This window comes from Electrona antarctica, assembly GCF_951216825.1.
Source record: "Electrona antarctica genome assembly, chromosome: 17".
Classification (NCBI taxonomy): domain Eukaryota; kingdom Metazoa; phylum Chordata; class Actinopteri; order Myctophiformes; family Myctophidae; genus Electrona; species Electrona antarctica.
The window spans coordinates 29,717,009-29,731,626 of NC_136798.1; the positions used below are offsets into that span (position 1 = coordinate 29,717,009).

The 14,618-nt window shown below is 43.0% G+C and overlaps 1 protein-coding gene across 1 annotated transcript; it reads left to right on the forward strand.

Annotated features, from left to right (window-relative positions):
- The first annotated feature begins 2,704 nt into the window (after positions 1-2,704).
- Positions 2,705-13,152, forward strand: slc35f6 (solute carrier family 35 member F6). The gene is made up of 6 exons (XM_079526256.1): positions 2,705-2,812; positions 7,480-7,552; positions 7,834-8,005; positions 8,278-8,496; positions 10,267-10,377; positions 12,456-13,152. Exons 1-6 carry the CDS (start codon positions 2,736-2,738, stop codon positions 12,932-12,934), a joined length of 1,131 nt encoding a protein of 376 aa, XP_079382382.1. The 5' UTR covers positions 2,705-2,735; the 3' UTR covers positions 12,935-13,152.
- Positions 13,153-14,618: the final 1,466 nt, after the last annotated feature.

Consider the following 14,618-nt stretch of genomic DNA (forward strand, 5'->3'; position numbering starts at 1 on the left):
TACCAACTTGGTTCATTTGCAAGTGTGACTCGTGTCGTGGCTATCATGAGACTGGCACAATATGGCATATATTGACATTCCCATATATGGGCTTAACGCTTTACATCGATGACATCGGGGATGTCCATATATGGAGATCCCATATATAACAGGGATTGTATTAGTGCATTTTCTGGCAATGCCCATATATGGACCTGTTTCTTTCCTTTTTCTGCATGTGGTCAAGGACCACATGCAATACCTCCACGGACGACCTGTTGAAAACCCCTGTCCTAAACCATCATATGATAGAAGTGTTTAAATAAAGCAATAAGCCACAAGAGGTCTCAGGTTACCGTGGATTTTACAATGGCTGAGAGGTGTAGGCAGACCCGACGCGTAGCGGAAACATATAGAAATATTAACCTAATAAAACTATTACATTCACAAAAGTAGCTACACTTTGCGCCCACCAGAGCGAGCCACACACTTCCTTGTTTTGCTCGCAAGAAGGCTATGCGACGGGAGAATAGCGCTTGATGTCTCTATGAGGCCGCCTGGAGCCACACATTCACAGTCATATGAGTGCGGGCGGTGCTTACACGCCCGCACGGCCAGTGTGTGTAAGGCAATCAAGTGCTCCCCTTCCCTAGTACAGCTACAGAGCTGCGGGATCAGCTGGGAATGATATAAAGTGATTGAAGGTGTGGATTATGACGGTAACCAGCCAATCAGAATCAAGTATTGGGACTAACCGTTTTAGAACCCTCAGTTTATCCATAAGGCTTCCAGAGGGAGGTCTCCAAAAACAAGGGGCCCTTTGCATGTTGGTGGCCCAGGGGCCCTTTATCTCTAGATCCGCCTGTGGTCCCCTACCCTGTGCAATTTCCAGCCTCTGCCTCAGCCTGGTAACCCACACCTGCCAATTGATTACTTAACCAGTCCACTTTTCACAATCAGTTTGCACTCTTCAGACACAGGCAGACAGACAGATACAGAGATCTCCATGTGGGACACAGACAGATAGTTAAAACGGGTGCTATTTGACAACAGGTATTATAGGTTCCCAAGTTGCATCGTTCTCAAGTAGGCCGGTGGCCGACGGGCAGGTCTAGTTACTTTTAAAGTGGTGTCTATGCAATTCAATGTTTCATGTGTATTTGTAACTTTATAGGCCTATATGATGCAATGGGTCTGGTCCACAAGATTCGATACTCCACCAAGATACCCATGTACCTGTGTAGATACTTCCTTAATGTTAACGAAGTCCACACCCACAACACCAGAGGGAGTGCAACGAATCATGTTCAACCCAGATTCGGCACAAACAAGGGACTAAATTCTTTTCGCTCCTATGCCACCAAAATGTGGAACGCCCTACCAACAGTCATTAAGACATGCGAATCCCTTGACTCCTTCAAAACCGCTCTCAAAGGGCACCTACGGATGGCTGCAATTCGAAACTGGCCCCCGTAAAATCTGAATCCCCCCCACCGCCCCCCCCTTTTTCCCCTCACTGTATATGTTTCTTTTCCCTTTTTACCTCCATTATGATGAATTCCTGTACTGTTCTTTGTCTATATAGAAGTGTCTATTTGTACGTCTCTAAATGTTTTGATGAATTGAACATGGTGGACCCTGTTGTAAACAAGTGTAATGCTTAATTGGGTCGTCCACTCACAGTTAACAGCCTTTGTATTGAGTTTGTGCTTGAAATGTACTGTAATTCTGCAAACTGTTAATACAATTTTCAATCAATCAATCAATCAATGTCCCTTAAATAGATTTAAATTTAAATTAATTTTATTTACAATGTCTTTATAACCAGCGAAATAGTCAGCTAATTAAATCTTGAGGAACCGGAGGACACATCCATTTGATTTGGTTACACTTTCGGAACTACATGAAAACAAACAGCAGTCAACAATCCCCCCCCCCCCCCCCCCCTCCTTTACAATTAAACCAGGACAGGTTTCACAACTTCCACTGTTCCACTCTTCCACACTCACACCATGCATGGTCTTTATGCAAAACAGGTGGGTAGGTCCAGAGCCTTAGATATAGACAGAGTTACGCAAACTGCGTTCACTTCATGGGACCAGTCCAATGGCGGCTATCCTACATAGACTACGCATTGAGCATGGGGACAACCAACTAGGCCAAGTCCTGGACCGGAAGTAGGCAGAAATGCATTGGACACTCAGGCAACAGCCCAGCTTTAATGATCTTAAATCCCTTTATTTTAGATTGTTTTGTAGTAATGGTACAACATAAACATTACAGAGACTTTTGTTACTGTACAATACTTTAAAACAGTTGTCATGTTGCACACATGCTTAAAATAGCTCTTAGTTGCGCCGCCCTCGTTGAAAACAATGTATTTCCAACTCCAGCTTGGCTCCTGCCCTATATATCGTAACTCTTCTATTAGATGGCTCTGGGTAGGTCCCTCCTAGCCTGGCTAATAAGCCAGACTCAAATCACACTGCAGGCAATTTTTTTTGCCAACGGCTGATTCGGTCTGGCTTATTAGCCAGGCTAGGTCCCTCCGTCCCTGCTGGCTGGTCGACTGGTCTGGTGCCTGTCTGGTCGACTGGGCGTGGTTATAAACACAACCAACACAAAAGGCTGTCTCCATGGCAGCGGTCAGCTGACTCCAGCAGCATGTCACGTGGTCTGTAGTGCATGCGTGTGTGTAAAAACAAGCAGCGCAGCCAGTACAGTACACAGAACCTCTCCAACACAACAACAACACCATGGCCTGGACCAGGTACCAGCTGGGCTTGGCCTTCCTTATGCTCACAACGGGCTCCCTCAACACCTTGTCTGCGAAGTAAGTCTCCCGTCCATTCATAAAACATACCAGTTATTACGAGGTTATTACGATACAGTGTGTTGGTATTGCATCCACTAAACATTCATAACTCTGTCATTGTATGCAGGCTTCTTAGAGATAGCACTATGTATATAGGATACTACTATAGCCTACTATTATTCACGTGAAATCAGCTTTACAGGTTGCTTTTATAAAGTGTAGTTTAAGAGTTCAGCATCGATTTCCATTTGTAGACCGGGTTCCCTGGTTAGCACGTTTAGCTAATGGATAACAATGAGATTGTCCTCATGCATCAACATCTTCCAATCTGCTGAGACAAAGAAAATAATGTGCTCAAATCGGAACTAAAGGTGGTACGATCAAAGCGCTTGTACCCAATCGTCGTGTGGCGTGTGTTCAATTTAGTAGGCTACTTATCTGTTATTTCACGATTTAAGTCAATTCATGTTTATCAGGATTACGATGTACCACAGTATTAAATTAAACCATACCAATTAAAATAGCTTTAAATAATGGGCCTTAGTCTAATAACTGTACAATGGTTTGTCAAAAATAAATCTAGATTAGAAGACCAATTCAGGGTTCATTTCGGGTCCAAACCAAATCCAAATGCCTATGCTGTGTGTGTGTGTGTGTGTGTGTGTGTGTGTGTGTGTGTGTGTGTGTGTGTGTGTGTGTGTGTGTGAGAGAGAGAGAGAGAGAGAGAGAGGGATGTCCTTGTGTAACTTAAATTTGGGTTATGTCATGCCAGTGAGAGGTAGGGAGAGGTAGAGCAATGTATATGTCAGCAAAAACTCTGGAAGTCACGCTTGTATACTTCTGTAATAAGCTGTGATGTAGACTAGTTCTCCATGTTGAGTCATCACCACCATGCTGAATGCATGGGTCTGGGTCTAGTTGCGCTTCTGCTTGAGTCTCTGCTTTAGTATGCATTTTTTCTGTATAGTACAGAACACTGTAGTATGGTGCAATAGATTCATTTTAAGGCCTAATACACTTTTTTTGGAGGGTTTTGCTAGTAGACTGCAGTGTTGTGGTGCTTGTACAGACAGTACACACATAGCCTAGAATATACAGTGAGTGTAGCGAAAACACAGGTAACGTTTCACTGACTTTCACTTAGAAAAAGAAAAAAACAAACAGTAGAGTCACCTGAAACCGACCGTTTCAAGGTTTCAAGGTTTCAAGCCGGGCTCTGTTACGACATAGCCTCACTGGCCATGCCTTTCGGTTTCATTCGTTCCAACATGTCAGTCCTCTCGTAAAATATTGTGACTGTGATTGTGTGTGTGTGTGTGTGTGTGTGTGTGTGTGTGTGTGTGTGTGTGTGTGTCTGACCTTGCAAATTGATTGTACCAAGTTACAACGCACAGCATAATATGTGTGAGTTGGAACTTGGTAAAATCAACAATATTACTGTCACTTGTCGGGTGGAAACCTTGTCCAATGTCCAAACTACTTTACAGGAAATGGAATAAATAACCTGTGTTCCAATTAGAGATGTCCCGATACACTTTTTTCGTTCCCGATCCGATCCCGATACCACAATTTCTGAGTTAACCGATACTGATACTGAATACCGATACCAGTGTTGTGATCTAGTGTTGTGTTTATAGCAAGCTCCTCACTCAAATGTGCACTTGCAGTTTGGGCAACTTGAAAGCAAACTCAACATGCCCCAACAACCTGCCATAGTGTCAACCCCTTACCCCTGTTGAATCGGTGGTTAGACTGGCGTATTGGCCGATACCGATATGACCCGATCTGACAAATAAGGGCCGATACCGATACTTTTCCGATACCGATACAGTATCGGGACATCTCTAGTTCCAATGCATCCAATGTAGTTATTATTTAGTCATAAGCTCGCATTATACTCTTCATTGGTTCAATATGTATAAAACCCACAGAAACACTTAAACCATTTTTACACAAACAAAAAATCCAATATAGCTAAAATAGGAGATCTACAGTAGGCTATATAATATGTTTGCAACGCCTTGTGAGCTTTTGGATTGGCTGTTTAGTGCTTTTGTTTGACACTGTAGTCACTGTAGTGTGATGAAGTAGGTCATTCATTTACGATAAATAGTTGAAATATGGAGAAACAAGGTTTTTCTGCCCGACAGCTTTGTCTGGTCCAACAACATAACAAAAACAACACAGATGAACTTAAGACCCAGATTATTTGGATCAATCGACCAAACTCTCCAATCTGGTCTGCAGAGCAGTGGTTTTCAAAGTGGGCTCTGTCTGGAGACCGCCACAGGGATCACCCCCCCCCCCCCCCATGGAGACCACTACAGGGGTCATCCCCCCACCCCACCCAATTCAATTCAATTCAATTCAAAGGGCTTTATTGGCATGAGAAAACATACGTTTACATTGCCAAAGCAGAAAACACACCACCCACCCACCCACCCACCCATGGAGACATCCAGCCTAATGAGGAGTAGCTTACAGTACATTCACTTCACTTGAAATAATTACGATACAATAATAACAACAAGTATTGACTATTCTAACATTTTGTTTCGATAATCTATTTCTCGTGTATGTATGACATTTAGAGCAGTGGTTCTCGACCCCTCAGGGTTCATTGAGGGGGCACCAAACTGACCGTTACATGGCTGTAACTCGGAGTGTAACAAATGGATACGTACGGGTCCATTTGGTTCCATTTGTACGCTCAGAGTTATGGGGGTCCTTGAAATGAAAACGTTTTGAGTACCACTGATTGAATAAAAGAACGCTCGCCCTAGGTCAAATCCGCTGACCTCGGAATGGTCACTGCCAGGTATTCCTAAACGTAGCGTAGCCTCAGTAAAACTATGCCTAAACCTAACCTTATTCCTAAACGTAACCTCAGTAAAACTATGTCTAAACCTAACCTTATTCCTAAACGTAGCCTCAGTAAAACTATGCCTAAACCTAACCTTATTCCTAAACGTAGCCTCAGTAAAACTATGTCTAAACCTAACCTTATTCCTAAACGTAGCCTCAGTAAAACTATGCCTAAACCTAACCTTATTCCTAAACGTAGCCTCAGTAAAACTATGCCTAAACCTAACCTTATTCCTAAACGTAGCCTCAGTAAAACTATGTCTAAACCTAACCTTATTCCTAAACGTAACCTCAGTAAAACTATGCCTAAACCTAACCTTATTCCTAAACGTAGCCTCAGTAAAACTATGCCGAAACCTAACCTTATTCCTAAACGTAGCCTCAGTAAAACTATGCCTAAACCTAACCTTATTCCTAAACGTAGCCTCAGTAAAACTATGTCTACCTATAACCTTATTCCTAAACGTAACCTCAGTAAAACTATGCCTAAACCTAACCTTATTCCTAAACGTAGCCTCAGTAAAACTATGTCTACCTATAACCTTATTCCTAAACGTAGCCTCAGTAAAACTATGTCTAAACCTAACCTTATTCCTAAACGTAACCTCAGTAAAACTATGTCTAAACCTAACCATATTCCTAAACGTAGCCTCAGTAAAACTATGCCGAAACCTAACCTTATTCCTAAATGTAGCCTCAGTAAAACTATGCCTAAACCTAACCTTATTCCTAAACGTAGCCTCAGTAAAACTATGTCTACCTATAACCTTATTCCTAAACGTAACCTCAGTAAAACTATGCCTAAACCTAACCTTATTCCTAAACGTAGCCTCAGTAAAACTATGTCTAAACCTAACCTTATTCCTAAATGTAACCTCAGTAAAACTTGGTAAAATCAACAATATTACTGTCACTTGTTGGGTGGAAACCTTGTATGTCCAAACTACTTTTCAGGAAATAGAATAAATATCCTGTGTTCCAGAGACTGCTGTGACGTAGATAGATTTGAAAAGGCCTAGTCTAGAGTATTGCTGAATGTGTCAGGAAAGTGTCAAAGTGCTGTGTCCTCACTTTTTTTCTTGACTTGTCGGGTGACTCAGACAGAAGACTCACATGCCAGTCATGCTTTTTTCCCCCCCTAACCAGTCTGCCTATAAAAGTCAATAGATATGTACAGTAGCAGACATTGATTAACCTGGGCTACAGTACCGCTGACTGTATATTCTTCTACCATAGGAGGTAAATCATGGTGTAAACCCCTGTAAATAACGTTTTCATCAAAGGTACCCCTGAATTTAATTCTGTACTACAAAGAAAAAATAGAACGACCCCAGTCCCTGGTGGTTAGGCCTTTCTATACGAATATTACCTAGTAGAAAACAATCAATTTACAAAAAGGACATGAAGGCATGAAGCTCTAATCTAAACAAAAGCAATAACATTCCCAAATTAAAATTACGGTCATGAAAGCAGTGATGCCAACATTTTAAAATGTGCCTAACATCTTAGTGTTCACACCTCTGGCCCGACTTCAACCAGTATTTAACCTTTTACCGAATAAGATGTCTGACCAAAGTGGTACTGCTGCTTTGCTACCTTGAGGTTTCCGGCTGCTGATCCCCTTGTAGTGATTCTATTAGTAGGCCTACCTGTCCCATTTACCTGAGGACAAAGTACAGCGGGGTCAAGATCATGAAGACATTTAAAAATCAATTTGATGAAGAGAGAATTTAATAAAACGGTCCAAACTAAGGTCAGCTACTGTATGACGTATTATGACATGCTCTTATTCAAACAATGTCTTCTTATTTGTCTGATAGATGGGCCGACATGTTCAGTGCTGAGGGTTGCAACGGCGAAAAGGAGCATCTATTCACTCACCCGTTTGTACAGGTAAGGTAACATCAGCACCACCACAGAGAACCAATATTATAGAAGAGAGCACCGGAGCAGCTCGGACAGTTGAAGCCTTTTCTTTAATGTACAATTATTTTATTTAAATCGATTATTGTTCATAAACAAATTATATATTGTCTCTGTTAGGTGGAAGCCTCATATGTCAAAACAGCTTGTACATCTGCTACTTTTGATACTTTTGTGTGACGCTGTATATATGTGTGTTTGCGTATATATGTATACATTTTTTCAATTAACTGTGGCACCCCTGCTGGCAGGCGGTGGGCATGTTCATGGGCGAGTTCAGCTGTCTGGCGGTGTTCTACCTCCTGCTGTGCCATGACAGACGCTCCCCAGAGCCCAAGATGAACCCTGGCCAGAGCTTCAACATCCTCCTCTTCCTTCCCCCTGCTCTGTGTGACATGACTGGAACCTCCCTCATGTATGTTGGTAAGTGAAATATGCCGTCTCTCTCTCTCTCTCTCTCTCTCTCTCTCTCTGACAATATGTTTAAAAGCATATTCCATAAGTCATAAAAGCATAAGGCTAATTAAAGCCTCACAATCTGTGATTTCTAAAACATCATCATTTTACATATCGTGTCAATTGTTTCGGAAACAGCGGTAGTGTGGGACAAATGAATAGGACTTGGCCATACGCATGCATTCTTTCAGTGGTCGAGATTGTATTTTGTCTGAATCCATGCGTTCTCTCCATACTAGCCCTCAACATGACGAGCGCCTCAAGCTTCCAGATGCTGCGCGGGGCGGTCGTCATCTTCACCGGCCTGCTGTCCGTGGCCTTCCTGGGCCGCCGCCTGCAGCCCAGCCAGTGGCTCGGCATCCTCTGCACCACGCTGGGCCTGGTGCTGGTGGGCGTGGCTGACTTCTTCAGCGGCCACAACGGCGACGACACGCACAAACTCAGCGACGTCATCACCGGTAACTAGTGTGTGTGTGTGTGTGTGTGTGTGTGTGTGTGTGTGTGTGTGTGTGTGTGTGTGTGTGTGTGTGTGTGTGTGTGTGTGTGTGTGTGTGTGTGTGTGTGTGTGCGTGCGTGCGTGCGTGCGTGCGTGCGTGCGTGCGTGCGTGCGTGCGTGCGTGCGTGCGTGCGTGCGTGCGTGCGTGCGTGCGTGCGTGCGTGCGTGCGTGCGTGCGTGCGTGCGTGCGTGCGTGCGTGCGTGCGTGCGTGCGTGCGTGCGTGCGTGCGTGCGTGCGTGCGTGCGTGCGTGCGTGCGTGCGTGCGTGCGTGCGTGCGTGCGTGCGTGTTGTGGGTTCACGTGGGAAAGCCATATTGGATACTGTATTTTTTTTTCTTCCAAAAAGAGCGAACAGCCTGTATTTATTTTAAACCAACATGTTTCGACCTAAATGATCTTCATCACGGCTGATATATATATATTTTTTTAATGTTCTGTTTATTCATTTTTTGTTTTTCACAAATATAGAAGTAAATTGAGAAATACAAACAGAGTAAAAAACTTAAACACAAACAACACACAAATTCCAAATCAAGACAACCAAAGAACATTCAGAACAAAACAAAACAAAAAATACATATATATATATATATATATTAAAAATAAAAAATAAAATAAAACCCCACTCCAATATAGTCAATGTACAAAGCAGTTCTTGGTCACAAACATCATCCAGACAAGACAGGTTGGCTAGTCAGGCGACAGCTATTCAGGTTCAATCGGGGGCACCCGATAAGACGGGTGTAAGACGGTCAACATGAGATAGAAAAGGCTGCCATGCTCTACTGAATTTGGAGATTGAGCCACGCAATGTGTATTTAATTTTTTCCAATTTTAAAAAAATATAGTATGTCAGATATCCAACGGGAATGTGAAGGGGGTATGTTTTTTTGTTTTTTTTCCCAATGCATAAGAATAAGACGTCTTGCCAGAAGCGTCACAAAAGCGACCAGGTCAGATTGATATTTAGGCAGGGGGATAGTTTCAGGAAGGACGCCAAATAGGGAAATAATCATATTGGATACTGTGACTGTCATTCCACTCCATCTCTATTTCAGTGGTTCTAAAACAAAAACCTGTCAATGAAGCCCAAATTGATATATATTTGGCCACGGACCGCGATCTGAAAAGGATTTGTGTTAAATTTCCAAAAGTTTTCCAAAAGAAATTAGAGATTTTTCCGAATGCACCGTGAGCTTGTAGATCTGCTATTTCTAAGTGTCAAACATATAGAAATGGATACAGTGGTTAAAATGATTGTGATGCTAGATTGATTGATGATAGATATACATCTTCACGTCCATTGGACACCCATATTGAATATGTATTTGGCCCCCACCTGAAAATATTTTGTACCAGATAGGTGTATAAAACTTTTAAAGATTATTTGGTGGGATGGACAATTGATTGATTGATAGGATATCTTATTGAGAGTTTAAACCTACAGACAAGCCAATCCCTTGTTGGACAAGGTTAAATGGTATGCCGTAACACAGATTTAACACAGATTCAATTCACAAATTCGTCTCCATTTCCACTTACAGTAGTACAGTAGTACAATTGGTAAAATGCTTTCATCTGCCCGTTGAGCCATAGCTGCCTGCTTTAAACAGCACAGATCAGTGCAACCTGCACTGGACATGGGCTGAAGTTCTGTCACTGCATTGCTATTTGTTGTTGTTTCCATAATTTCCATCATGTTCAACTGCCGTGTTTCTGTCGCCCCCTGTAGGAGACCTGCTGATCATCATGGCTCAGGTTATAGTGGCTGTGCAGATGGTCCTGGAGGAGAAGTTTGTCTCCAAACATGACGTCCATCCGCTAAAGGCCGTGGGAAGTGAAGGTACAGCGTTCACATCTAGGCTGCGTTCATATTTTGTTCAAAATGCAGGCAAAGATTTGTTTCTGAAATATGATCTTAGATCATATCGTCGCTGTCGTGTAGAAACCTCTTATTTCCATATTCTAACTTTGTGTTTCTTTTTCTTCGTAAATTAACGCCTCGATCATGTTCATACTACAGTCAGGGTCACACAAAAGCGCGAGGCCTTCTTTTAGTTTTTATGCTGGAAAGTGGAAACCCATAATAAAGAACATTTGTTTTGATATTTTTGGGTGCTTTTTTATGCCTTTGTTGATAGGTAGACAGTAGTGTGACAGGAAATGGAGAGAAAGATGGGGGGGCAGCAAAGGTCGTCAGGATCGGGACTCGAACCCACGACACGCTGTCAGGCTAGCCTAGGTGCCCGGACCTAGGACCGGAGTATTTCTTTAAAATACTAACCTTATCCACTTAAATCCTATACTTTGTTGATCGTGGGTTCCCCAGCACGCTGGGCAAGACCTACACTGTAGAGTGCATTGCTGGAATGGATTTTGGCAAAGTAACGCTCAAGGAAATTCATTTGTCTACTTTCTACGTGTATGAAACAAGTGTTGTGATTGGTAAAAAAAAGATAGTATCCGGGGGAAATACATCTGACGGATGTTCCGGCCCAACACTTCCGGCTATGCACTCTCTGCCTTAGGTTGCGACCAGGCTTTTCTCTTCACAGATGAGTAAGGCTGGGACCGAGGCTAGTTCCCCACGGGTCTATACTTGGTCCGCATCCATTCTCACTTCTACGACAAATAAAATATCAGAACTAGATCTGCTATTTTTGGTTCAGACTTAGCTCATGCTGTTAGTGGCTTAGAGAAGTAGGATGAGCTACATTTCTTCAGAGACGCCTACATTACAACCAGCCAGACAGCCAAAACTCAGATGTGCAAAGTTCAAGTGGAAGACCCCACAGTATTGTGCTTGTTATCTTATATTACGTTTGTCTTTTAGAAAGCAGCCTCGTTGGTGAGCGGAGCAGAGAAACATAAACATGGTGGAGCAGTCTTAAAACAGTGGTTCTCATTTTTAATTCACCCGTACCCACTTTGGTATGGATTAGAGGCCACAGACCCCTATAACTGAGAGTCTACACATGGAACCTGTAAGGGTCCATTTGGTTCAATATGTACGTTACAGACCTATAAGGGTCCATTTGGTTAATTTACTTACACTAAATCTTTTCCATTAGACATTTAATATATTTTTAAATGTAAATCTTATTTGAAAGTGAAATATCCCTTTAATCAGAACAAGGATGACTCAGTCCTGACCCTACAGTATGACCAACAGATTTATATTAGCCTAAATGAATAGGGTATTGTTCTAATTAGCGGCCTATAATACGACGTAAGTGTCTGGCACTGTGGTGAATATGCCAGCCTTGGAAAAGGGCTAAGTGATCATGTGCCTGAAAACATTGTTCACCCCTGCCCTAAATACTTTGATTGATGTCACTAAGCATCGGTGATAAGCGGTGGTCACACCTGGATTTTTTACTCTCCAAACAAGCTCATGCCAACTCTCCCACACTGGTCGCTAAAGACATAATCATGATTCATTTGTTTGTTCATTCATTCAGACCAGGCAGACCAGCAGTAAAAGCATTCGGAGGAATTAATACAAAGAATGTGTCCCCCTCTAGTGACCATGCATGAACACAAACTGTCAAATAAGAGAACATCCTTCCTCCCTGACAAATATCCAAATCCATGAATTACAATATCCATGCTAGATGTACACAAACTTGCTCCAGCACTCAGGACAAAGAAAAACAACATAGCTGTGATTAATTCCATCAGATTACTGAGCAGGGGAGGGAGCAGGAGAATCACCTCAGTTTGTTTGGAAGTAAAATGAGTATGAGAGTTACCGTGTCTTATCAACAAGGAACTTCTTGTTGAGAAGAAAGTTCTGACTTTGGATGGATTTCTTTTCGAGCATGTAGGCAGCTTAAGTTTCTCTGGATAAGAGTGTCTGCAAAATGCCTACATTGTAAAGTTAATCCAAATATAATGCTCTTCCCTGCGTCCTCTTCACAGGTTTCTTCGGCTTCTTCATCCTGTCGCTGCTCCTCATCCCCATGTACTTCATCCCGGCCGCCGGCTTCGGCGCCAACCCACGGCAGGTGCTGGAGGACGCGCTGGACGCCTTCTGCCAGATCGGCCACAAGCCGCTCATCCTGCTGGCGCTGCTGGGCAACACCGTGAGCATCGCCTTCTTCAACTTCGCCGGCCTCAGCGTCACCAAGGAGATGAGCGCCACCACGCGCATGGTGCTGGACTCGCTGCGCACGCTGGTCATCTGGGCGGTGAGCCTGGCGCTGGGCTGGGAGCCGTTCCACGGCCTGCAGGTGCTGGGCTTCGTGGTGCTGCTGACGGGCACGGCGCTCTACAACGGACTGCACCGCCCCCTGCTGGCCCGCTGCGGCCTGGCGGCGTTCCGGGAGGAGGACGGCAACGCGGCGGAGCGCGACAGACTGCTGGACGAGGGCCGGGTGCAGGCCGACGACCAGAGCTAACCGTTGTTGGTTCTCAAAACCTTTTTTGACTTTTTACCAAGGAACTCCACAGTTTGATGTGCGTTAGGCCAGTGGTTCACAGCCTGGGGTCCGTGCCCTTATTGGGGCTGGGGCCTTCCTTGTCTGTTTTAAACATGTTGCACAAAAATCACAACTTCCTTTCATCCACTTTGAACGTGGAATGCCTATGTTGGGCAGTCAAATTTTATTGTCAAATGTATGCAATAGTCGAAAATGTGTGTGTGTGTGTGTGTGTGTGTGTGTGTGTGTGTGTGTGTGTGTGTGTGTGTGTGTGTGTGTGTGTGTGTGTGTGTGTGTGTGTGTGTGCGCGTGCGTGTGTTTTTGTTTGTGGGGGGGGGGGGGTCCAGCTTTTGTCAGATTTAAGAAGGCGGCCTCTAAGGAACAATATGTGGAAGCACTGCATTAAGCCACAGATGAGACCCCCATTCGACTCAATAATGTTTTTTTTAATCTCTGGGACCCTCATTTAACTCACTCTGAGAGTGTTCAAATGGTTCTATTCTACTACATGCGACAGCGTCGTGGAATTCTATTGTCCTTTAACCACTTAAACCGATTGAGCGGAGTACCTCAGGGTCTTTTCTGTTTTCTGTTATTGTGGGAATTAATTAAAGCTTTCGCTGAAAATACCCGATCAACAAGTCGATCTGCTATTTCCTGCGGAAGCTTTCGCCACAATGCGGATGCTGGGGTTTAAGTGGTTAAATGTCACAGATGACCACAGGTGACAGGTGCTCTTTGGAATGGTTTTGTTCACGATAAACTGACACTGGGAGAGTGCAAGGTTTTTACCGCTGTTAAGAACTGACTAATGGGGAGGCTTAATTGAATTTATAGAACAATCATTTTATCTGCAGTATAGGCCATCCAGATTTTAGGATCTTGGGGGCTGTTTGCTGATGATATTTCCTGCTCACCATAGACAGAATAGAGAGTTTTATTAAAAATGCCAAAAAGGAAAATGTATGTAAAAAGAACAAAAACATATCATCTCACGTACTTGATTTTAATATCTAATGTGACCTGGTCAAATGGTATAATAATTTGTATATCTTATTGTCTGGTTTTAGTCATTTTTAAATGTTGCTAATTGTATTCTTTTGCAAAATTGTTCGATGCTGTACATTTCAAAGAACTGCGGTTTTGTTTCTATTCGGTTAAAGACAATTATCAAAGCTATACATTCTGTACATACAAAAATATAATTTGTATACATTTTCCTTTAGACTCACTGACAATTGTTGGTTAATACAGTATATGCACGTATGTATATAACACAATAAGCCATGTATTAATCACTTCAACCCTGGCAAGTGAACATTTTCAAATAGGAGATCTACAGTACAAGCAACATTTCCCCAAATCTTGGGGGTGGTTAAAGCAACAGCTACAGTAGTAATTTGCACATATTTCACAGGCTTTCGCTGGTACCACTGTAATTACCATGCACTATTAGGTAACTTAGAAATGACTGCAAGACAAAAGGGAAATATACTGTCATTGGAACTTCGTGTTTTTTATACTGACCTTTCATTTATACTCCATCAGTGTCGTTTGCCAACAAGAAGAGATTAGTTCAAGTTAACTTGAACGCCACTTCAAGATAACCCAAATCAAGAAGTGATTTTCAAGTTCAAGTTAACTTTGGACAACACTTCTTGTC